The sequence below is a fragment of the Rhopalosiphum maidis genome, chromosome 4, assembly GCF_003676215.2.
Source record: "Rhopalosiphum maidis isolate BTI-1 chromosome 4, ASM367621v3, whole genome shotgun sequence".
NCBI classification, from domain to species: domain Eukaryota; kingdom Metazoa; phylum Arthropoda; class Insecta; order Hemiptera; family Aphididae; genus Rhopalosiphum; species Rhopalosiphum maidis.
In genome coordinates, this window is record NC_040880.1 from 53,418,645 (window position 1) to 53,442,964 (window position 24,320).

Genomic DNA, 24,320 nt, shown 5'->3' on the forward strand with positions numbered 1-24,320 from the left:
TTGACGCTGGACTACCAGTATGATTTGAAAAAAAAACCAGTGGTCCGAAAGCTATATTATATTGAAAAAAAATAATACAAAATAAAATGGAAAATAGGATTTTATTTTTTTCTCGATATATTGTTTGGGCCATTGTTTTTTTTCAAATTTTAACGATTGTCGAGTGCCACGATAAACTGCACTGGTTAGGTGCAATAAATCAATAAATTGGCAATTCATGACAAGTTAAAAATAAAAATTACTTAATATTTAATAGGCAATAGATAATAAGCTAGGTATTATAATTTATCGTAACGCGTGCCTGTTTTGGCGACCTGTCGAGTGAAAACCATTTGTGAGGATAGTAACAGTAGTGCAATCTACCACTGTGCTTTCAAACTTTTCAATGATAGTCCTATTACCACCCCCTTTTTATAACCAAACAAGAAAACACCATCGACATTTATTCAATAAAAGAAGGACAAGGAAGGACACTCTGTTTTGTAGAAGAGCATATATTAAATTTGCAATATTTGAATACTTCATCACCTATGAATAGGTTTTGAGTATGGACTAACGTAAAAAATAGAAGATTCTCGAGATTTGAATAAATTATACTATGAATATGAAACATTGCAAAATTTTAGATTTAAATTAATTTCACAATGTTGTAGTATTCGAAAATATTATACTTGTATGATTCATTAATTTTATACAATTAGCTTTCAATATTTAAATAACCAGTAATGAAATTGCATTTAATATCAATGATGTTTTCAACTATACAATTTCTAGCTTTATAAGTATATATAAACCCAATTAAAATCTACAGAAAATTTAAAAGTTTATATAATAATATTTAATATCTATAGATACCTATAAATAAATTCAAGAACCAATCAATAAGGTCAAAAATAAAAAATAACAATAAAAAACAATATTAAATATTACTTTTGCCTATATTATGATGAAAGGCTAATATATAAATTTATTTTTATTAATTATATATATATATATTTTTTTTAATATTCATATATATAATATAATATAATATATATAAATTAAAAATATATGATTAACACATACTGTAATATTATGTATTTGATATAATTCCACAAATCACAAAAAAAAAAAAATAGAATAAAATTAAAATTGATTGATCTTACAAAATAAAACATTCAATAACTAATGATTTTATATATATTATAATATATTGTTTACAATTAATTCTTAAAAATATTATGGGAAGTTTAGTAGTAGAAGTGTATATATATATATATATACAAATAAATATGTTTTTTTTTATTTTTTGTTTTAATATTTTTAATCCAATTACACTGCATGGTGGGATTATAATTTATTTTGAAGAAATATAATATACTTTATTCTTAATACCCTCTATAATTCATTAGCTTATAAATTTTGTAATTAGTTAAGTACTAAGGTGAGCACAGGTGAGTGAGCGATCGGATGTTGCTTACATTCTAAATACAATTCAAATAAAAGAAGTTTTAAAATCAAATAATTGAAAGCGTAATCAAAACGATAAGATATTAGTAATAAATATTGAGAGCACACATCATACTTTAATTTATATAACTAATACAATAAATCATGGCCCTAGATTTGATTATTAATAATCATGTAACCTAAATTCTTTAGTATTTTTATCCTAACAATAAGCACAAAAATACAAATTTTGTTCATATATTTTATCTAAAATATTTCATTCCAGCATTTTAATTTTAAGTTACACACACCTATCAATGTTTATATTAAATAGAAAAAAATTAAAACGCAAAAAAATGTATATATTTATATATATATATACTAAAATAATATAATTATTTATTTTAATAAAATGCACTAGTACTAAAAAATTCATTGAATAGATTAAGAGCGAATGTTTTTTTGACAAAATTAACTACGGCGACAGCAACACAGAAAATATATTACACAATTAGCTACGTTTGTGTTGCCACCAGTCGTGTAAATAGCCTAGAGATCTCATATATTGTTTATGTAAGTAGTCCTGAATAAGGGAGGAATGAAAGGCAAACAAAAACTTTTCTTTGCAAATTAAATTACCTAAGTAAGTCTTTGTTTTTTTTTTTTTTTTTTTAAATTTAATTTAAGCCTTAAACATAAGCTAGTCTAAGATGTTAATAATACTTGAACGTGTTGAGTACATAAAAAAACAGTCTTATTATAATATTTAGCTTATGCTTATACAGTGTATCGGACTTAATGCGCGCACAGTTAAATAAAACATAAGAAATTAAAATCAACATAATAATAATTAAAAATAAAAGAAAAAATGTAAGAAAAAGACAAATGTGAGTAAACGCAATATTAATGATAATAATATACAAATATAATTCACAAAAATTTGCTAGGTGAACAAAAAAAAAAAAAAAATTAAAAAAATTAACTAACACATTTGAAAAATTTGTTATTTTATAGGTTTAGGTCAACGCAGTACGAATATAGAAAATCATAGGAGATTTTCGTTTTGTTTAAACTGTGTATAATTGTTTAAAAATAGTAAAATAAGAAAAATAAAAATCTAAAATCGCTATATGTTATCGTTGTTTAGGGCGAAACGTGGCCCTCGGAGAATATAACTACTTCAGAACACCAATGTCATGTAGTAGGTAGCATATTTGTTATCATTGTCCATAGTTCTTTTTTACATGATTTAGATCTGAAAGAAAAATAGAAAATCAGAAATTAAGTGTAAAATTTCATTTATTTACCAAATCAATTTAAATATAGTTCACCTTCTAACAGACTGCAACCAATCTTTAAACATGGTACCACCTTCTGGTGTCATCGCAAATGCACCATAAGCAGAGTAGAGTATTCCGACATACTCTTCGTAGTCTGCTGATGATAACTGATATAACTTTTGATGTAATAATTGAATATACCTAAATTATATAAATAATAAATAGTTAATAACAAATCAGTTTGAAACAACAAATATAAACATAAAACAATATTTATACAAAATAAATAATGATGTAATAATAATACGTACATAGAATGACACTTTTCTACCAAGGGACTCAAGGTGGGGCACATGGTAGGATTGGGATTAAAATGTCCCATGTACATAACAGCCTCCATTGCAACATCATGTAGTGTGAAAGGATTCACTACACTATTGGTGACAGCCAAACAAAACTGTTGAGTGTAATTAGGTCCTAAAAAAATAATGAAATATAATAATCATATAAATAAAAATTAAATAATCAATTTTATTTAATAAATAACAATATATATATAATACATAAATCAACCGTCAAGATCTTTTTTTGTATGATGAGTCATAATTTAATTTGTAATGTAATATATACCTAGTTTCTTCGACAAACGCAATAACCATTGTATATCTTCTCTGAAAGGTGGATTTCTAGAGTATTTTGCTTGATTAGGTTCATGAACTCTTCTAGCCAACGTATCTAGAGCCAATAGCCCAACACGGTATGCTGATGTCAAATGATGAATTTGTCTGAAATTTGGTGGTGGACAATGGTTTGCCTACATGAATAAATTAAATTATAACAATTTTAGTAATTGTGTTGTGCTTTTTTTAAATCTAACTATATGTATACTTGTGCTTGTTGCGGTGGGCTTCTAATTTGATTACTATTTTGATTGATTGGCTGAACAAAATATTGTGGTGGTCCTTGCTGTGGTTGACTTTGAGGATTTGCATTCTGATACTGTACAGGACTCTTAAATAGAAAAACAGTTTACTATTTAATTTACACAGAAGTCAATCAATAGCCTTAAGTATTGTTTACATACATTTTTTTTATTAATTAATTAATTTTACATGAAAAATTGTTTAATTACTTGTATATATGGGGAATAGTACTGAGAGTATTGGTTTGATGTAGGCGCAGATGGATATGGATAGTACATTACTGTATTGGGCTGTTGGGTATTGAGTGGTGGTGAATTTTGAGGCATTGATTGGTTAGGAAAGTATGATAATTGGTACAGATGAGCTGGAGATGTCTGTGGTGGCACCATCAACTGATGGGCATAAAGAGGAGGTGGTGGTTGTTGAGATGTGTCAACTGACATTGAATAATTGGCTTGATAAACATAAGGGCATTTGAATTCCTCTCTGGGATCAACTTGTAACATGTAATTGTCCTCATCTGGATTGGAATTCTGTATGAATAAAAGGCACATAAGTTGAAACAGACTTTTATTCAAGTAAATCAATGACACATACCCTCATATATAAGTCAAACCAGTGTTTTGCTACACTAAATAAAACTTCCGGAAAAACTCCTCCCCCTTTGGCTGCCATTTCTACAGTCAAACAAGCAATTTCCATCATGTGATCAGACTGTTCTTTACACTAAATAACAAAAATCAATGAACATTTATTAAAAATCTGAAACTCTTAGTAATGATAAAATGATATGTTACCTGTATTATAGCTCGTGTTATTTCATTTGGATTAAGAGCAACTGAATGTTTTAAACATGACAATGCTAATTGTGCTGCTGCCTCAACGGTATTACGTTCGTGGCTTCTAGACATTCTATCAGCAATATTTGCTATTTCGGTTGGAGTCAAATGTCCATCCCATGTACCTAGTAAGAAAAGTGTAGCTGGTGCACCTACTTCCATTGCATGATCAGCAATCCATGTAACCTGAGATGAATAATTACGACTTCGCCAGTTTGGTGTAACACGATTGAGTAGTCCCAAAGAATATAAGGCCAATTGGAATGCACACATGTGTAGAGCACGATGTGGTTGGGTAGGTAATGGAGGCTGTGAAAATACTGTAGTTTGTATCGGTCCGCCTACTTTGCTCAGAATGGTTTTACCCAATTCAAATAAGTAGTGAGCATTTGCTTCGGAAGCTTGGTTTGGTTGACTTGGATATAAACGTTTACTACTTTTATATCTAAAAAAAAGTTATTAAAATTAACAATAATATTAATTTATCAAAAAAATGTAAATTAATAGTATACCTGTTATTGTCTTTTCTATGAGAGGACAATCCTATATTACAACTACTAGACGTTTGGGGTGGTATGGGATTTAATGTCATAACAGCTATGTTTGTATCTAACTCTCCAGGTACACTGGTCACATTTGGATTGTAACACTGTAATGCTAAAAATTCAAACAAAAAACAATTTTAATAGATTAATTTTAAACTAATGACTTGGATAAATATGTACTAACGTTGATTATGAATATTGCTGTTTGCAACATTCTTCATAGCAATTAATGGTAAATTCCTAGGATCTCTTATTTGATACCAACAAGCATCCATTGCTGACTGTAAAAATGGATGAACTTCTCTATCTAATAGTTTATCCATAGCAAGAGCCAAACGTGTAGGATTATTTTTATAACGGATTAATATGTTTGTTGCTAAATCACCCCTAAAATAATGTATTCATTTAATTTAGTTAAAATTGAAAACAATAATATATGAGAATAATTAAAAAATACTTGCACACACCTTTGTCTGCGAATTCCTTCACAGAGTAATGGATGATCCGCTTCACTAATGTTGGCTTTCATACCTAGAGCGGCTACAGATGCTTCAAAACCTAAAGTTTCGTCAGCAATTTTATCTTGCATAGGTGACTGACACATTGCCAAGCACTCAAAGATTAATGAAGCCAGATTTAATGGCAATAATGATTCACCACGTGTTTTGTATTGTCCTTCACGTAAAAGTTTTGCTCTATTTTGGAGAATACTCACTTGTTCCTTACCTAATGGCAACATGCGTTTTAAATGATTTAATATTTCTCCTTCTTGATGAGCCATTTTTACCTAAAAAATCATTTTTTACATCAGCTATTTTTTGTTTGTTCATTTTACATATATACTGTGATATATATATTTATAATGTACATATATTGTTTAATACAGTGGATTCCGCCTAATGAGAGCACAGGTTAATATGGGCATCCGCTTAATATGGGCAAAATGGGAAAAATGGTCTGGTCCCAATACAAATAATTAATACAACTAATTTCGATTTTTATGGGCAACTGCTTAATGTGGGCAAACAAGGCTGGTCCCGACAAGCCCACAATAAGCAGAATCCATTGTGTTAATATAAATTGTACAATTCATTAAATAATATAAAGAGTACCATACAATGACTCAGATTTATGTAAATAAAAAAGAATACGAAATGTTATAAAAAAAAAATCTTTTTTGCATCAAAATTGAACAAATATGCTCTAAAAACTGTCATGAATGTTAAGCCGCATTCCCCGGATTGACGGAGTTGGTTAATATTTGTTACAGGTAGTTACTTATCATACCATCAAACAAAATACTTGTATAATTATTGATCATTGGTATTATCCTTCCTAATGATAGTTGGTAAATGTGACACTATAGGCTGTTAGATCTATTATATAGTACATATAATAGCCATCGAAAAACTTTATACGCATATAACTTGCCAATTTGGTTATTAGTGTACTTGGAAAGTACAACAGTCATGGGAAACTGGTTTTAATAACTAAGTACGCTGGTGTTAAATATAGAGAACTATGTTATCACAATATTTCCACCATACTAACCATACATATTTATATTTTTATATGTATGACAGTCATATAAATCTTATTACAATATAATGTTTTGTAGGTATAATTATTACAGTTTTATAATTATCTTTATCTAAAGAGGAAATTGCTAACCAGTTATAGAGCACCTGACATTAAATACGAAGAATTTGAATTTTTAGGCAGCTCAGTATGCATGCACAAAAATGGATAAACTTCAAATAGAATAGTATAGCATACAATACAATAGATCAGTAAAAAAAATAGTAAATTTAAATCTTATTATTAATGAAAAAGCTTACTTCTAAAGGTTTTGTGCTAGCCGGTAGTCTTGGCATCTCCAATCCGTACAAACCAATTTTAAACGCTTGTAAATAATATTCTTTTCTTTCAGCTAAAACGGAACACAAAAAATAGCATTTTTGTAGAATTTCTGATGCTAATGTAGACAAATGATGACTGACTGGATTAATCTAAAATATAAAATAATAATAGATTAATTTATCAAGATAACGAGAAAATATTCCTATCAATTTTAATTATTTAGAGTACATACTTTTTTTCTTTTTCCTTTTATCATAGATGGTGGGATTTCAATAATAAAATTAGGTGGATTTTTTAAAAACTGGTCAACAAGTTTTACACAAAGTACACAAGCTTCATTTGTATGACCATAACCATACAATCCTTCTGCTCTTGCAAACATTGTTTCCCACTCTGCATCTAATTTAACCAAGGGAGTAATAGGTGCAGCAGATGTTTTAGATGTTGACGGTATTTGATCATCAGATGTTTTCTTAACTGAGTCTGATGATGTTGATGCCAAATGTTTTGGATCATAATAATAAAGGAAATTGTATTCATCTAAATCTGGTGGAGGGGTAGTCTGAGAAGAAGTAGACTTTTGTGCAGCTGTTCGGTCGCCTTCATCACTACTCTGGCTTTCAGATGACGTGTTACATGTACTATTGATTTGGTGAGGAGTACTAGGTAGGGTACTGGATGAGGAACTTGTAGATGCATTAAAGTCTAAAATTAAACAAAAATAAATCATATATTTTGAAATTTAGAGTATAAAATAAAATTAATTACTTGTACAACTCGCCGATGCACTTAAAGACTCATTAGTTGAAAATTCCTCAGGACTAGTAATATTACTGCTTGCGTTTTCATCATCAGGTGGAGGTAATGATATATTTCTTGGCATATGCACCCAATAAACATTTGTCATTGCTCTATTTCTATAGTATTATAATTATTTATATATATATCATAAAATTAGTATTATTTAAATTATACAATATACATACTCATTATTTGGCAAATGATTGCGAATCATAGGCATGTTAGATCTATTACGATATTCAGATCGATGTGTTCTATTTCCAAAGTGCAAATGTCGATTATTTCTTAAATCCAAGAAACATTCATCTAAACATATTTGAGTAGAATTTCCCTAAAACAATTATGAAATTCTGAATAAGTAATATTTATTGTTGCAAGTAGTTTAAAAATAATAACTTTTTAAAAACATCAATATTAAATATATTTTGTGTATTTTTTTTTTGTCAAACTTACTCTTGCAGATGAACTGCATTCATTCCAGTTTACATGGTCTCCAATAAAATGTGTAGCAGTTCCTGTTCGCTTAATGTGTACACAAGTACCATCATCACAACAGCAATTAGTCCCATAAGTAATTCCAGCTAATGGATAATCTCCCCAGTCTAGATCACAAGCTTCACAAGCCGGTTTAAAACCCACAAAAATTTCTGTATCTTGACGAAAATTATTTAGCGATTTTGTGTTAGACAAATTTCTGTGTTTCATCACCTACAATTTTAAATAAATAAATGTATTAAATAATATTGTTAAATTTTATAAACTGAATTCATACTCTTGTGAATATTTTTTCTTGCCAATCTTTAAATTTAATTTTCAATGAAGTTTTATGATCAGGCGAAATACTTGGATTTAAAGCGGCCAAGCGCCATAGAGTTACCATTTCATCACAAAGTAAAGCACAAGCATGAGATGCTGTGTTGGTATTACCAGCGGGGCCAGTATGCTTAGTTCCTCCACTTCCTCCGCCATGTAATGCAACTCTTGTGTTAAACCACCAAACCATAATCTATAAATAATAATTTAATATTGTTTAGAAAAAAAAGAAATAATAATAACAGTCAATATTCATCCCTACTTGATCACATGCAATAGCTTCTTCTGTTAGCACTTCCAATAAATGTAGAGCATTTTCATCATTTCTACGAAACATTTCTCTTACAATTGATAGTAAATTCCATAAGCCTTCAGGTTCACGACCACGTAATGGACGCAATAGATTTGCCCATTCTGCAGTAGCAGGTGGTACAGATTGTGATAAAATGTTTACGTCACTATAAATAAAACTTAAATTAATTAATTCTGAAGTTTATTAAAATGAAAAAAAAAAGTATATATAAAACGTTTAACATTACCTAATAACTAAGGGTGAAGGAACACAAAATTTGATCAAACTTTTTTTAATATTGTTGTGCAATGTTTTTTCGTCTAAAAACCATGTTGTTTGTTCATTTACAGATGCACCTGCAGTTGGATCTGGTGCTCCGCTCGTCTAAAATCCAATAATAATCAGTAGGTAATAAAAATCTAGAATTTAGTATAATGTTTATTTTTTAAGTTATCATAAATCTTACAGAATTAATAGCAGTTGGTTGTGAAGACAACAGTGAATCCAATAATCGTTGTGCAGCAGGTAATATCTGTTGAGGTAACTCACTTATCAGATATTGTGCAAATTTTTGTAATTGATCTCGTTCTAATCTGGAAAGGCTTTCACTAACAGGAGCTCTTAAACAAACTTGTTCAGACTAAATGCAAAAAATAAATAAAATATAAATATTTTAATTATATATACAAACATTGATGAAATTAACTACATCAGGTAGTGTATTCAAAATATATGCCATATATGATATATTATTTTTGCTTAAAGTAATAACAAATTTCTTACACAATATATTCTATGTAAACAGACAGCAACAACATGAGAACACCAATATGACATAGGTTCACAAGTGCAATTACATGTTGTTATTTTCTTTCGGTCAAATGTAATTGCCACGTTGAACACGCTGCGGCCGCCATGATGAACATTAGCACTCAAATGAAATCCTATTTGTACAGAGTCTTTTACTGCGTTTGATGTGTACAAATTCTGACCACGTAAAAATTCGTCAGAGTTTGAGTTGGCCAGACATGAATACAAGCGAATGTCATCTTCACTATCAGGAAAGCTCCAAAAGGCGATGCGGAGCTGAAGTTCTTCTGGTACAGGTGGAAATTCTTGTTCAACAAGTTCATAAGGTATGAATAGAGCGACACATTGAGCAGCTAATTCAACTAATGCTTTAACTACTTTTTTAGGCTCTGAAAAATAAACATAAGTATGTTTATAATTAATGATCATCATTCACCAGTAATAAAATTAAAAACAAGAATTGTATTCTTATTTCAAATTAAATTAATTGATTAAGAAAAGAAAGAACTAAATTAGCATTTATTTAAAATAACTACAGCTATACATAAATAATATATAATACACTATATTCAAGCTACAGAAACATGATTTTAGTTATGGTGGAAGTATAATTATTGAGAAAATATACTGAGAGTGTTGAAACATATAATAGGTAAAGAGAATTATGAATATTATCTGTGTTTATGTACATATTTTTTTACGATGTTTTAACTTTTAAGCGAATATGAGTACCACTACCTAATATATTTAAAAATGCCCAAATAAACTCACTTAGAAATCCAAATATCAAAAAAATAACCTATGTACAAATACGGAGGTTATAACAAACACAAATTGGGTATGATTTATGTTTATAATAATACATCAAGACAACACACATGATTGCTGAAAAACTAATTTTAAAATAAAGGCTAAACTTTAGTTCTCAACTAGACACTCGTAATTATAAAAAAATAAATAAAATGGATAATTATTTAATATTTTAGTATAGTTAAAAATTATGATTAAATTGTTAATTGTTATTATAATTAGGTTCGTCGATTCTTTTAATTTACAAAAATTAAATAAATACCAGCTGATCTATTTTAAACTATTATAAATTTAAAATAAATAATTGTGGGCAAAACCAATCAAATAATTTTCATTGTTTAACAGCTAGTAACTTTATTTTCTAAGTAATTAAAATAATGTCCCCGTACAAAATGAAGGTATTAATAATTTAAACAAACCGACGCCGTCAAGGCATTTATCGATTTTTCAATACCTAACTCAAAGTTAAAAATTAAAAACTTGAGTTTGCAGAGTACGTATTATCCCTATTCAAAAAATACGTTTATAGACAGTGCGGCATTATTATTATTTACATTAAGAAATGCAAATAATAAGAAGAAAGCAAATAAAATTAATTTTAATTTCGTAATATTATTAAGTTAGACCTAGAAATGGTGATGACGCAGCCGAGGTTATTTTTTATTAAATAATAACAAAAATGAAAGAAGTACACACACCATGTAGGTACGATATTTATTGATCCCCTCCACCAACTGTGCTCCACTGTTCAGATATAGTCAATGTGCAATGGGGCCAGCCGCCAGGTAACTATTTAGAGAAATGGTAAGAGAGTGAGAGAAAGAATATGTCCCTCTGCCTCTAGAATTGTTTGGAATACATTTAATTATCAGGACGCCGTACACTTTAATACGAAAATGATTCCTATTTAATAATATATTTCATATATTGGGGTGATAAATGATAAATATTCCAATAATTTTAAATAAAATTAATATTTTATATTATTATGTTATAAATTTATAATAATATATAATGAGAGTTTAGTAACGATAAAACCACTATTACTTCTTATAATAACTATTATATGGGTATCCACATATTTTTACTATTTTACTACAATTATTGAATATAATAAGAAATAACCATAATCTCAATCTTTTAGGTATGTGCCACATATATATTTTTGTTACGCGGGCCGCAACAAAGTAATTAAAATGCCAAGGAGCAAAAGGTGTTTCAAAAAATATAAAAATAAACTTTTAATAATAATAAGAAGTTGAGAAAAGTTTAATTGTTAGTACATTTTATACCATGATGGTATACAATTATTTTCAGTTATTTATTTTATAGTGAATTTTCACCTGGGTACGATGTGACAACGAATAAAATACCTTTCCAAAAAAAAATTAATCATGCTTTTCATACACGTTTATAACTCGTACTGCGTATCTAACATAGTTCTATTTCCCTTCAACATGGAATTTATCTGTAATTAATACGTAAACCCAAAAATTTAAAAAAAAACGAAGCTTCCTCATTCAGACCAATAAATTGCCATGCTAGTACTAACTGGATGACTAATTGAACAAACTACCTCTCAATCCATCAGATTCAACAAATTACCGATAAAATAGCCTCCTTGTTTGAAAGCAAAAATAATTTTCTGGATGTATTCTTTCACGTTTTTCAAGCTTTTGACTGTAAATCACACTAACCTGCTCTTTAAATTAACAATGTTCTTTTCAATTCTACTACAGTTGTTAATTTAATATAACCATCTAAACCGTATATTTTTGGTCCCTCACGGCAATTTCTTATCAACTCGCTTCCAAATACTTACATTTCACAAACACTTAAAAAAAATAAAAATCGAAACAATTTCTATCGTAACTAATAATTATTACAAAAAATTAAACAATCACACATATCTACTAGCGCAGCGGTTCCCAAACTGTGAGGCGCGCCTCTCTAGTCCCTTGGGAGGCGCGAGCTTTTGACAGGGAGGCGCGAGCCGTGTGGTAAATATTTACTGTTAACTTATATTGTCATATAAATCAAAATGTTTGTATATTTAAATAATACTATACATTTGTAATTTAATTTTTTATGGGAGGCGCAATTAGTTGTTTTAATTTTTAGGATGGCGTGAACTAAAAAAGTTTGAGAATCGCTGCACTAGCGAATAGTCCGATAGCCAGTGAATCCATAACCCTGACACCTCTCCCGGCTCTCCCTTACAAACTAATTAATAAGACAATAAGATAGTTATATTATGAAGACTGATTTCTAAATAAAAAAATACAGTATATTCTGAAAAAAAAATGTGATCAAATTTACGTAGTACAAAAAAATATATTACAGAATGCAAATAAGTATTTTTTTAATAAAAATATTAATATTAATTATATAAGAAATAAAATATAACAAAAAATTTTTTATTATCTAAAATTTAGATTCTAAATAAATAAGACACATAATTTAACACTAAATATTTCATAGAATATATTTGGAACACCTATCTTCTAATAATAAAATAATAAAACTAAAAATGTATTGAATATTTTAGATATTAAATTATATTTTTTAACATTTATATATGTGGACATGTTATCTCAGTGTTGGGCATTTTTATGTATATTATAATTACATACCTAATTATAATAGAATAAATAAATAAAACAGATGTGTGATTATCAATTGACTCATTCTGTATCATTATATTTATAAGAATTACAAATTTGAAAAAATATATGCTCCAGTATATTGGATTATCAATATTCAGATGCTGAATTTATATCATTTATAATAATTGCACATAAAATAAAAATGAAAAGAAAATGTTTCTTATTACTAAAATGTCTAAAACTACACTTTTGCAGGTAGTTAGAACTCAGGATAGGTCTTCAAAACCAATGTTTCTCTAACTATGGATCGAGTCAATTTTTAATGGGTTATTAGATTTTTTTTTAACTATAGAGATTCTAAGATATTTATGTTATTGTATACTGTATAAACATCAGCCATATAAATTATTAGGCACTGTTATCAAACACAGCAGGGAAACAAAGGCACATTTTGTATATGCCTCATTATTAAATATACATTTGTAAAATAATATTAATTATTAATTATAAGCTTTATAGTATAAAGTAATAAACAAATTTTGATTATTTAGGACTACTTATTGATCCTGTGAAAGTGAAACCATGTAGGTCACAATAGATTTTCAGGGAAAAATTTTGGTCATGGTCCTGATTGAGATCCACTGTTCAAAACAATGGCTAAAATATAATTGTATAACTTATATCATATAAGTTATATATTCCATTTAACCATTGATTATAAATAAGGATTTTATAATTTATAATCAATGACAATAGTTAATAAATAAATAATAAGATTAATAATATAAATTAAGAAACAAAATAACCGTAAGTTTTAGAAAAAATATTTTCTTAATTTGAGAAATTTCATAACTGCATAAATTAATTAGGTCACAAATGCAAATCAGGGTTCGCTTATCTTATTAATAAAAATATTATTATTTTAATCGTTTAAAAAAAATCAACTAATTAGTTGGTTTTTATGTGTGCTTTAGAATTTTTAAAAGATCAATAGGACCAATAGTTACAATATTTTCAACTACCTACAGATTATACAAGAAAAGATTTTAATTCTCTAGAACTTGAAAAACCACATTTAAATTGCAAGTATTCTCATTATGTATACTAGAACCATGGAAAACAGTAACTAGGTCATTAATTGGTAAGAACTAAATAAAATGTACCTATAAAAACTATTACACATTTTTTCTTTTCTAACAATAATTATTGAATATCTATGCATTATTTAATATTCATCATGTACCTACATATTATTATATATTTTATAATTGCCTAGTATTCTAACCAATTTTTTTAGAAAAATTTACAATTTGAATAACTTTTGGAAATGAAATAATTATAAAAGTTAAGTAACAAATAAATAATTACAACATTTATTTAACTTAGTACTTGCCAAATAGCCAAAGCTTTGGAATTTCAATAGCTTTAAACTTACTACATCAAAATGTAATAATTAATAATAATATAATAAATTGTCTAACAGGTAGATAAAGTAAAGGTATAGACACTATTATAAAATGTCGGAACCCTATTTATTTTTTATTGTGAAAATTTTAAAATTCAATGATAAATAACATAGTTAAACTTTCAAATAGTAACTTATAATTATTTTACTTAGAATTTTAAATTATAATTTTTAGAGAATATTTTTCTGAAAACTAATGTCCCTATCTTAATCCTATTATTAATTATAATACCTATATTGATGAAAAGAGGGTAATCTAAATTAGAAATAAATGATGTTAGGTCTCCATCATTTTTTGAGATTAAACCTAAAACTATTATAAAATAATTATTAAATTACTTAATATCAGACTTAAATAACAACATATCAAATAAAAACCATATTTTCCCTGTTTAGCTGACAGCTGAGAAGGCTCTGTGTAAACAATTACTATTTCTATGATGCCAGATTATTGATATATACAGATTCTAGAAAAATAGAGTAATACATACAACACATATAATATAAATGGCACATTGGGTGATTACAGATTGTACTGTATCACATTAAATAAAAACCAGCTTATGCTAATTTTTCGGAAAATTGGCTTTCAATCTATACTAATATAGGTTAAATTTTATTTTTACAGTTTAAAGTACAAACATTAATTTTTCATAACTGCCCAAACTATTTATATTGTTTAAATGTAATCGTTTTAAATAACAAAAATATCATTTGAATACATACTACCATTATGAGAGAAAACATGTTACAGCACCATAAAAAACAATTCTTCAGCGCATCTCTACAAGACACCCTACCACAGATATAAGTTCCACTGTATCATGTTTTCTCATTGAACACAATATAGAAATTGCTTATATTATAGTAATTAAGAGGTCACTACACCCATATGCATTGTTTTATCAAAAAAATGCATAATATGGCACATAAATACATGCTGAAGTATTCATTTAACATTTAACTCATTTATACTAAGAATTTTAAAATGTTCATAACTTGCTAAAAATCTATAAAATTTACCAGATAAAATTATTACCTTAAAATTAGATAATAGGTAAATTGACTGTAACATTGATTACAAAACAATTAAATGGGTTCTTTAGAACATACAATTTGATATATTATGTGTTAGAAAGACAGAGACAATGCATGCTGGTGTCATCTTAGAAAAATATAATTTGATAAGATAGATAATATTTTGTATATTAGCCTTTATATTAGCATAATATACAGTAATAACTATTAACCTATTTGAATAGGTAGATATAAGATAAATTAAATGTTAAAACTTTAAAAATGTAGTATAAATGTTTTTATTATGAATTAAAAAATAAAACTGTAGGTAATAGATGGCTACAAAATAGATAATTTAATAATATTATTAGAATATCTATCTTTTTATTTAATTTATTATATTATAAATTAAATAATTGAGGGTATTTAAATTGTAGTACTTGGTTCTATCAACATACTTATTGAAACTACTAATTGGAAGTTTTTTTAAACAAATTTCTCATAAATAAATCAATACAAACTCAACTAAATCAGGATATTGATCAAATAAGTAAATAAATAGATACACAATAAAGATAACTGGTAGTCAAATAACCTTTTCAATAATAAAATAAATGACCAACTAGTATATCTATTTAAAATACAAAATAATTAATTTTAAAGTGTGTACTAACCGTCTTCAGCGTTCTGTTCGGTCGGTTTCCTCCATCCTCTCCAATTTATGCATGCAGATTCAGGTTCGCTGCTCCATGTACACAGGGAATCTTCTTCAAACCGGTCAGAGTCCTCAAATGAATAACGGTCGTTTTCGTGCCATAAAGCCAGCATATTATCGTCAATCAGTGGTCGACCCCCATCGTGATGGACGTTGCCGGAACGTCTGGGCAATACAGGATGCGCCAGTTTGAATGGGTAGTGCGTACTGCGCCTTCAGAAACACAAAGGATATACACCGATTCGACTTTCCAATGTGCAGACAGTGCTGTGCACCGTGGGAGAGTGTGATGTGAGTGAATAAGACTATAATAGTGAATGTGTGTGTGTGTGTGTGTGTGTGTATGTGTGTGTGTACTATGCAGTGGGCCTATGCAGGCTAACGCATCGTAGTCTTTTTCTCGGTCAGGAACGATAACAACCTTGAACCCTTGGAACTAGAGGTTTTTGACCCCGATCACCCTGCGACGACAATCATGACAGTGGTGGTGGCGGCGGCGGCGGCGATGACGACGTCGACGAACGATGAGCGACGGACCGCTGGCTGTCTGTTCGGAGCGTCCCTAGACGGCACAAGACGATTATCACGAACGCTTGGGATCCATTTGGTATTTTAGCTGTCCTTTGTTATCGGTCAGAAGAGTTGTAATAAGTAGGTACAAAGGGGCAAAAAACCTACTATATACCAAACAATAATAAAAATAATGGATATCGGATATCTATGGAGGTCGGAGGTGGAACTGGTACTTGGTAGGGCTTTCTCTCTTCTCTAGTCAGACCACTACTACAAGTCTATTGTTCCCGAAAGGTGCAATTGTGTGCAGTGTTGCCGGCCGCCCGGTTATTTCTTCCCGTGCCATACCGTAGAACATAAATCGTGTTCTACGCTTGCTGGACCGTATGGAGAACGCACAAATCGCGTTTCCCCATTCCAGTCCCGTGGCCGCACTGGCCGCTGCTGAGGTGACTGACTGATGGCTGGATCGTGGATCGGAACCGTTGTCCAGTACGCCAGTCATAGATAAGTATATATATATATGTTCCAGTCGTCAGCTGCTGACTGCTTCTTTTCGATCGCGTTTCGCAGCGCTATAAATTACCCCGTGAGTAGTTACCCTTTGTGGCTGATAACGGTTATCATCTCAGTGTGCGTTGTACATTATCAGTTTATCATACATTCTCGGTGGTGGGCCGACGATCAGACGAGTTCGATTCGCTAGCGTTTTGCGAGTTTCGATATTGACATTTGACATATCGCGCGGCTTTTATAACTTCATCTTCATCGATAAGTGAGTGTGAATTGTGACTTGTTTATACTGGGATTAACCTCCGACTGTATAGAACCCTCTTTTTTACAGTAGCCGATTTCTATTCGCTATGCAAAATTGGTTGGAATTCCAAGCGGTCGTCATGGCCGCCGGAAAAGGATCTCGAATACCCGAGATGACTGCTACAAAACCAAAGTGTCTGTTGCCAGTCGGAAACAAACCAATAATATACTATCCTCTCAAGTTGCTCGAAAACGCTGGGTTCAGAGGTGAGTAGATGGTATTGTAGCCTGTAGGCTATTGTGTGTATACATTACATGTTGACTAAACCTGTTTATAAAAAGAATATTTTACAATCTCATAATATTATTGTAAACTGAGTATCTATGTCCACATTTTTATAAATTGAGTTGTTGTAATAAAAAAATTTTATATTGGTATGTAATTGTATACAGTAATATAAAGTTAAAGCTTTTCATTTATTAGTTATATTCAAAGAAAATGCTAAATCCTGACATAAGGAAAAATAATAATATACCCATTAACTCAATAATTTAAGTTGTTAATTAAATAAAATCTTGTAATTACTCATCATGCAGTTCCCTAAAACAATTTTTTAAAGTAGTTTATTTAAAAAAATGTTAAGATTGTTGCTTATGACCCAGAAGTTCAGGAATGTGATAAACACCATTTGTTCTCAAATTTACATTATAAATAAATTATTTATTATTTTTACTAAAATCTAAAAGTTATTTAATCATTGATTAGTGTGATTCAACATGTTTATTAACACATGTTTTTAGGTCTTGTAAATATGAGAATAATTGTTATTTTTTAGAAGTTATTATTATTATTATGCATACACACTGGATATATTATTTTCTCAAGTATTGAAATGTCATCAAAATAATATATATTAATATACCTAAGATATGATTCAATGAATATAAATTATCTATCTGTTTAGATTATTAAATAATAATAAATGTTTAACAACAACAAAATGAAAATAGAAAAGTATAATTGATAATGATTGTAGATATGTAGATATGTATTGAATTCTCTGTGACAATTTAAATTAAAAATATCACAAAATTACTTAATGAATGAATGATTAAATTATCTATCTAAACTTGTGTTGTTTTTTTTTTTAAGAGTCATATTATGTTTTGTTATCATGTTTTAGATACAAAAATAATAGTAGCTGATAACTATGCTAGTGATATACAAGAAGAAGTAGATCAACTTGGTTTTGAAATTAATTTGAGTTTTGTTCCGATTCCATCTGATGAAGATTGGGGTACAGCTGATTCTCTCCGACATATTTCTGATAATATCTTAGTAATTTATTATTAATAAAAGTAAATTAGTAAATGCATGCATTATCATTGATTATAAATAGTACTATTTATAACCAATGGTAGTATGTATTAATTAATAATTATTTGCTATATTACAGTATATATTTGTTTATTTTTTAGACTGATGTAATCGTTCTTAGTTGTGATTTAATAACTGATATTGATTTACACCAAGTTTTAAATATCTACAGAAATAATAATGCATCATTAGTGTCTTTGTATTTTTCACCATTACGGGATGAACAATGTGTTTTTACTGTACCTGGACCTAAATCAAAGAATAAGTTTGGTAAAGTCATAATTCATTATTACTTATTTTATTCTAACTAATCTTTGTTTAATTTTATATTTCTTCAAAATTTTATCATATATATCTTATTATTTATTTTCATGTAGCCAACCTATAATTTAATTTTTACATTTCAAAATAATGAATATTACTTATATATACAGTATACTCAATAATACTCTATAATTAAATTAATTAAATTATTATAATTAAGTATAAACAAGTCATTAGATTGATATAACATCAAAATACTTAAAAACATTATAATAAAAATAATTATACAATTTTTATTTTCAAAAAATTAATAAATTAATTAAAACAATAAGACACCAATTTAATTGGTGTTTAATTTGTATTTTTATTATTTTTCAAATTAATATTCTGAATTTACAATTAATTTTAAATTTTATAGAAAAGGATATTATTGGATATGATTCAAAAACATCTAGACTTTTATTAATGGCTTCCGCTTCAGATTATGAAGAAACTATGCCAATTAGTAGTGCATTACTAAATAAGTGTTCAAATTTGACTCTTTGCTCAAAATTATTAGATTCCCATATGTATATTATGAAACGTTGGCTAGTTAACTATCTCGTTAAAGATATGTAAGTTAAATTTGTATTTATTATACTTATTTCACTTATGCGAGTGCAATTGCTAATTACAATTGTTAATTATTTATTTTAGTAATATTTCAACTCTTAAGGGAGAGCTACTTCCATTTGTGGTGAAAAAACAATTATCAAAATATAGTAAAAATATTGAACCAAATGAAAAATGTATTGAAGATGAAGAAGAAAAACCTGATATATTCAACATATCAAAAGAATCTGATATTGAAACTAATATTCGTTCAATGTCTTGTTTTGGTAATATATCTAACGTTGAAGAGATAATTAAATGTTATGCTTGTGTGATTGATTCAAATATTGGAATACGTGCAAACACTTTGTATGATTATTGTAGAATCAATAAAATTGTAAGTAATTAGTAAAAATAACTTTATTAATTTTTTATTTCATTTCTCATTTATTTGTAGATACACAAGTTAAACATAAATTTAGGAGATGAAAAAGATAAAATTTCACCTGAAGCTGAAATTTTATCAAATCAATTTGACAAGGAAACTTGTTTTGTTGGACCTAATACTAAAATAATGGAAAAAACATCCATTAAAAATAGCACTATTGGTTCAAGGTGTACAATTAATTCAAAAACGAGAATAACTGATTGTATTTTAATGAATGGTGTTACTATTGAAGAGAGGTAATTTTATTTATCAATAATGTTAGATTGTTCCCAAAAGTTATTAATAGCAAGTAGTTTATTAGTTTTTATATACAGTAGAAACTAGACTCGCTATCAATGTCAAGATTGTGGTTGTTGATTAAATTGATGGTTGAGTGTTTATACTGTTTATTTATTAGAATATCATATAATTTACTTGAAAATATGTCAACATTAATTATTTTACTGTTAACCTCAAAGATGAAAATATAATAATTTTTTTTTGTAGTCCCTGTACAAATTAAAATTATTTGCTTTAGTGACTTCTCATAATGAACTGATATTATAAATTATTATCATATTACACATGATAGTATACTCTGTCTTATTAAGTTATTAAATTTTATCTTGTCTTGCCGAATTAAAGCTTGACAATATTTTTGTTGTTAGTTTTTTTTTGTTTCTGATAATCATTTAAATGGAAGTTAAGAATAGTTGTTGTATTAAATTAGTGTTAGCCATGTTTTTGCCTCTATGTTGAACAAGCATAAATGTTACATAATATTTATTATATATTAACCAGAACTTTTATAATTGTAAAACAATATGCAATTAAATTATGAAAAATGTTGGAATTTTCAGATGTGTACTTCACAATTGTATAGTATGTCATGATGCTGTAATCAGTGCTGGCTGTGAACTTAAAGATTGTTTGATAAGCGGTAATTTTAAGGTCCCTTCTGGAGGTAACTATTTACTTGTTAAATATATATATATATTTATATCTAATAGTTAATAAATAATGATAATTTATAATAATTGTACTCTGCTTATATGAGAAAAACCCTCAAAAATTAATCAACATTATAAAGGCATACTGTATTAAAAGTAATGGAAGGAAACTCTGTATTAATAGCTATCCAAGTAACAACATAATTAAAATAAGTCGGGAGAGAGGAAGCTGTTTAAAACTCTTATTTGGTGTGTGATGATTCATTGATGCACAACTTGGGTCCTCTATAATGTACAATAGAATAACCTTTTAGCTTTTTAAAGAAACATTGTGTTGTCAATTTTTACTCATTGCATTGATGTAAATACATAGAATAGGAGGGCCAAAAATATTGGGCAGATTAAAATCAAAAACCCAATATAATAGTGATAGTAAATTACATTAAAAGAAAGCAACTCTTTTTGGCTAGCCACTTGAGGTGAAAATAAAGCTTGTTTATATGTAAACTACAAGTTACTATACTATAAAGTAAAAGACCAATAAGATGTCAAAGCTTAAAATAGAAACTCCCAGTTACAAAAGACTTTAAACTAGTTGTCCTGGATAAAGATATAATTTAAACAATAATGATCATAATTATTAAAATCTAATGCTTATGATATCATAATTATTTATTAATTTTTGAAGGTGCTTAATATTAATTATATTTATTATTAAATGTTTTAATTAATTAAAATAAAAAACTCTTGTCTGTATGCGCTTTGATATTCATTTTCAAATGTTATGGATTATGATTAAAGTCATATAAATTGAAGTATTAAACCAAAAAATAATTTATTATTATTTATGTGTTTTAGGAAAGCATTATAGTGAAGTACTTACTGCTATGGAGAGACTGATGGAAATATGAAATATATAGAGTGAATTCTCTTAATGCTTATTTTATGATATTGTATAATATACATGTTTTCCTGTATAATATAAATATTTTTTGTAATCATAATGTTTATTTATTATTATCGACTATCTAGGATGTACAATAAAAATAAAAGTATTATGTATAAATATTAAACAGTCATCATATTGCCATATTACTTATAAGTTATATTACACTATTCTTAATTTTAATAAAATTGTACTTAATACTTAATAGTGTTATAGAATTCTGCTAAATCAAAATTTACAAAAAAGTATTAAATTTCTTTCATACACAAATAATTCATATTAATTATTTTAAATAATCTTAATGCGTCAATAAAGAATCAAATGTTTCACAACAGTTACAACTGACTTAATCTTGTCTATAGTAATGGTAAAACAATAAGGCTACTCTAACTATCTTCATAACTTCATAAGATATTATCTTCTTTCTATTAGTTAACAGTGATTTACTGTTATAATATAATAAATAATTTAAAACAAATTAAAATTTCAAATATTTGAAATATTTTGTGAAATGTTCAAGTCCGTTTTTTTACTGTAGTATCAACTAGATCCAATGTTCTTCTGAAACTACCACTGAAATTGAAGATCAAAGCATTGTTATATGATATACTATATAGACATATAGTTAATAATAATTTTAAAATGTGATAACACAACAATTTTAACAATTTCAACATTCCTTTAGGGGTCTTCAACAAATATTTTAGGGTCGTCAATTCACGTAAAATGTAATAATAAAAAAAAATCATTTCACTTTAGAATTTCTAATCAACAACAGTAAAATAGACATTAAATTTAAAAAATATTCAAATGTATATAATCTAACCGTTTTTATTTTGTTAAATCCATACTCAAATAAATACAATAATAATAGGTAGTTTGTTAACACTTTTTAATGCTTACATTACCAAACAGTCATTAGACATTTTAATGACATTATAAGGAGTCGCAGACTCAAAAAGGTTGAGAGCTACTGTCTTAACACAAAAATTAAAAATTAAAAAAAACCTTATTTAAAGATCAAGTTATTCATCATTGTAATCTCAAAATCCAAAATAAAGGTATATACATTAATTAAAATATTTTAAAATTTTACTAATAGAATATCTGAACATGGATAAGTGTTTATTATACTACTCCACTTCGTCCACCTAAACTTCAAATGGTAGATTGTAGATAAATATCTACTATAACTAATTAAATCATGGCTGATTTTGGGGGGGAGATACACATTAAGAGTGAAAAAATAATTTTAGAATAATGTAAGTACATAAATGTTATGTTCCTTAATATCATTGTGAAAAATGGTTTTGGATTTATATGTAATTACCATCGTTATTTTTCGTTCAAATACGAAATTTTATATAAGTGCTATTTAGCTTCTTCAAACGCTTATAAAAAAAAAAATAATATATACCTTTGTTTTTCTAATAATTTTATACATTAAGATATAAGAAGAATCTATTTAAGATATTATATTAAATATTCAAAAATGTTAAGCCATCAAATATTTTTTTTATTGACATTAATAGAAAAAAAACGAAAATTCCACATTCCTATTTAGCTCAAAAAGTATCAAAATATTATTATCTACGATAATTTGTTTTCGAATAATTATCACAAAAAATCGGAAATTGTTGTATACGGGTGAATATTCAATGTTATTAAAATTTGAACTTTAAACGATCATAAAAAATTAATTTGACCAATAAAAATAATTTTTAAATGTAGATTGCAAAACATATAAAGAACTTTGTATTTCATTTGAACATTTTGAGTATAAATAGAAATTTTTTAAAATTTTCTAAGTATAAATTAATTAAATTTTACATTTTTTATTGGGAAATGAATCGCTAAGAGCTTTGTAATGTGATTTCAAGAAATTTTTGCCCATTCGTAAATGTTATATCGGGACTTATAAAAAAAAAAAAAAACTTTAACGGTTATAACCTGATAATATCCAAATAATACCTACATTATTTTCACCTAGCATACTTTTCATTTATTATTTTTCATATTATGTCATTAATTGGGGAAATAAGTTACCTGTTTATTGTTCTATCAAGCCAACAATGTCACCATGACTAAATAAAACGCGTTGGTACTCGGTACTCGGTAGACGAATATCTAGCGTTCTCTATGCTACCTATTCAATATTTTTAATAAATACATAATAATTAACTATAATTTCGGGGGAGGAGTAAATCTCTAAACCCTCTCTGTATACACTATACGGACTTGCTATGCTGATGGTCTGTTGTTCATATAGCTGGTAACTTTTATGCCAAATA

General features: G+C 27.6%; 2 protein-coding genes across 4 annotated transcripts; one reads left to right on the plus strand and one right to left on the minus strand.

Moving 5' to 3' along the window:
- Nucleotides 1-2,015: 2,015 nt before the first annotated feature.
- Nucleotides 2,016-16,970, minus strand: LOC113555551 (zinc finger SWIM domain-containing protein 8-like). Its single transcript, XM_026959972.1, has 23 exons — nucleotides 16,626-16,970; nucleotides 16,164-16,417; nucleotides 9,565-9,980; nucleotides 9,248-9,421; nucleotides 9,029-9,165; nucleotides 8,752-8,947; nucleotides 8,449-8,682; nucleotides 8,130-8,384; nucleotides 7,862-8,007; nucleotides 7,644-7,792; nucleotides 7,108-7,580; nucleotides 6,854-7,024; nucleotides 5,483-5,802; nucleotides 5,200-5,402; nucleotides 4,983-5,127; nucleotides 4,429-4,915; nucleotides 4,229-4,357; nucleotides 3,841-4,164; nucleotides 3,597-3,719; nucleotides 3,339-3,522; nucleotides 3,020-3,185; nucleotides 2,760-2,909; nucleotides 2,016-2,683 (listed from the first exon to the last, which is right to left on the minus strand). The coding sequence occupies exons 2-23, from the start codon at nucleotides 16,315-16,317 to the stop codon at nucleotides 2,623-2,625; spliced, it is 4,797 nt and encodes a 1,598-aa protein (XP_026815773.1). The 5' UTR covers nucleotides 16,318-16,417; nucleotides 16,626-16,970; the 3' UTR covers nucleotides 2,016-2,622.
- Nucleotides 16,971-17,082: 112 nt separating this feature from the next.
- LOC113555552 (translation initiation factor eIF-2B subunit gamma) lies at nucleotides 17,083-22,087 on the plus strand. 3 transcript variants are annotated; one of them, XM_026959974.1, is made up of 9 exons: nucleotides 17,083-17,492; nucleotides 17,545-17,740; nucleotides 18,658-18,812; nucleotides 18,953-19,121; nucleotides 19,534-19,729; nucleotides 19,812-20,103; nucleotides 20,164-20,390; nucleotides 20,994-21,097; nucleotides 21,942-22,087. In XM_026959974.1, the coding sequence occupies exons 2-9, from the start codon at nucleotides 17,581-17,583 to the stop codon at nucleotides 21,992-21,994; spliced, it is 1,356 nt and encodes a 451-aa protein (XP_026815775.1). In that variant the 5' UTR covers nucleotides 17,083-17,492; nucleotides 17,545-17,580; the 3' UTR covers nucleotides 21,995-22,087. The 3 variants fall into 3 exon arrangements, with proteins under 3 accessions (XP_026815775.1, XP_026815776.1, XP_026815774.1); XM_026959975.1 differs by having other exon boundaries at nucleotides 17,565-17,740; XM_026959973.1 differs by having other exon boundaries at nucleotides 17,086-17,492; nucleotides 17,562-17,740.
- Nucleotides 22,088-24,320: the final 2,233 nt, after the last annotated feature.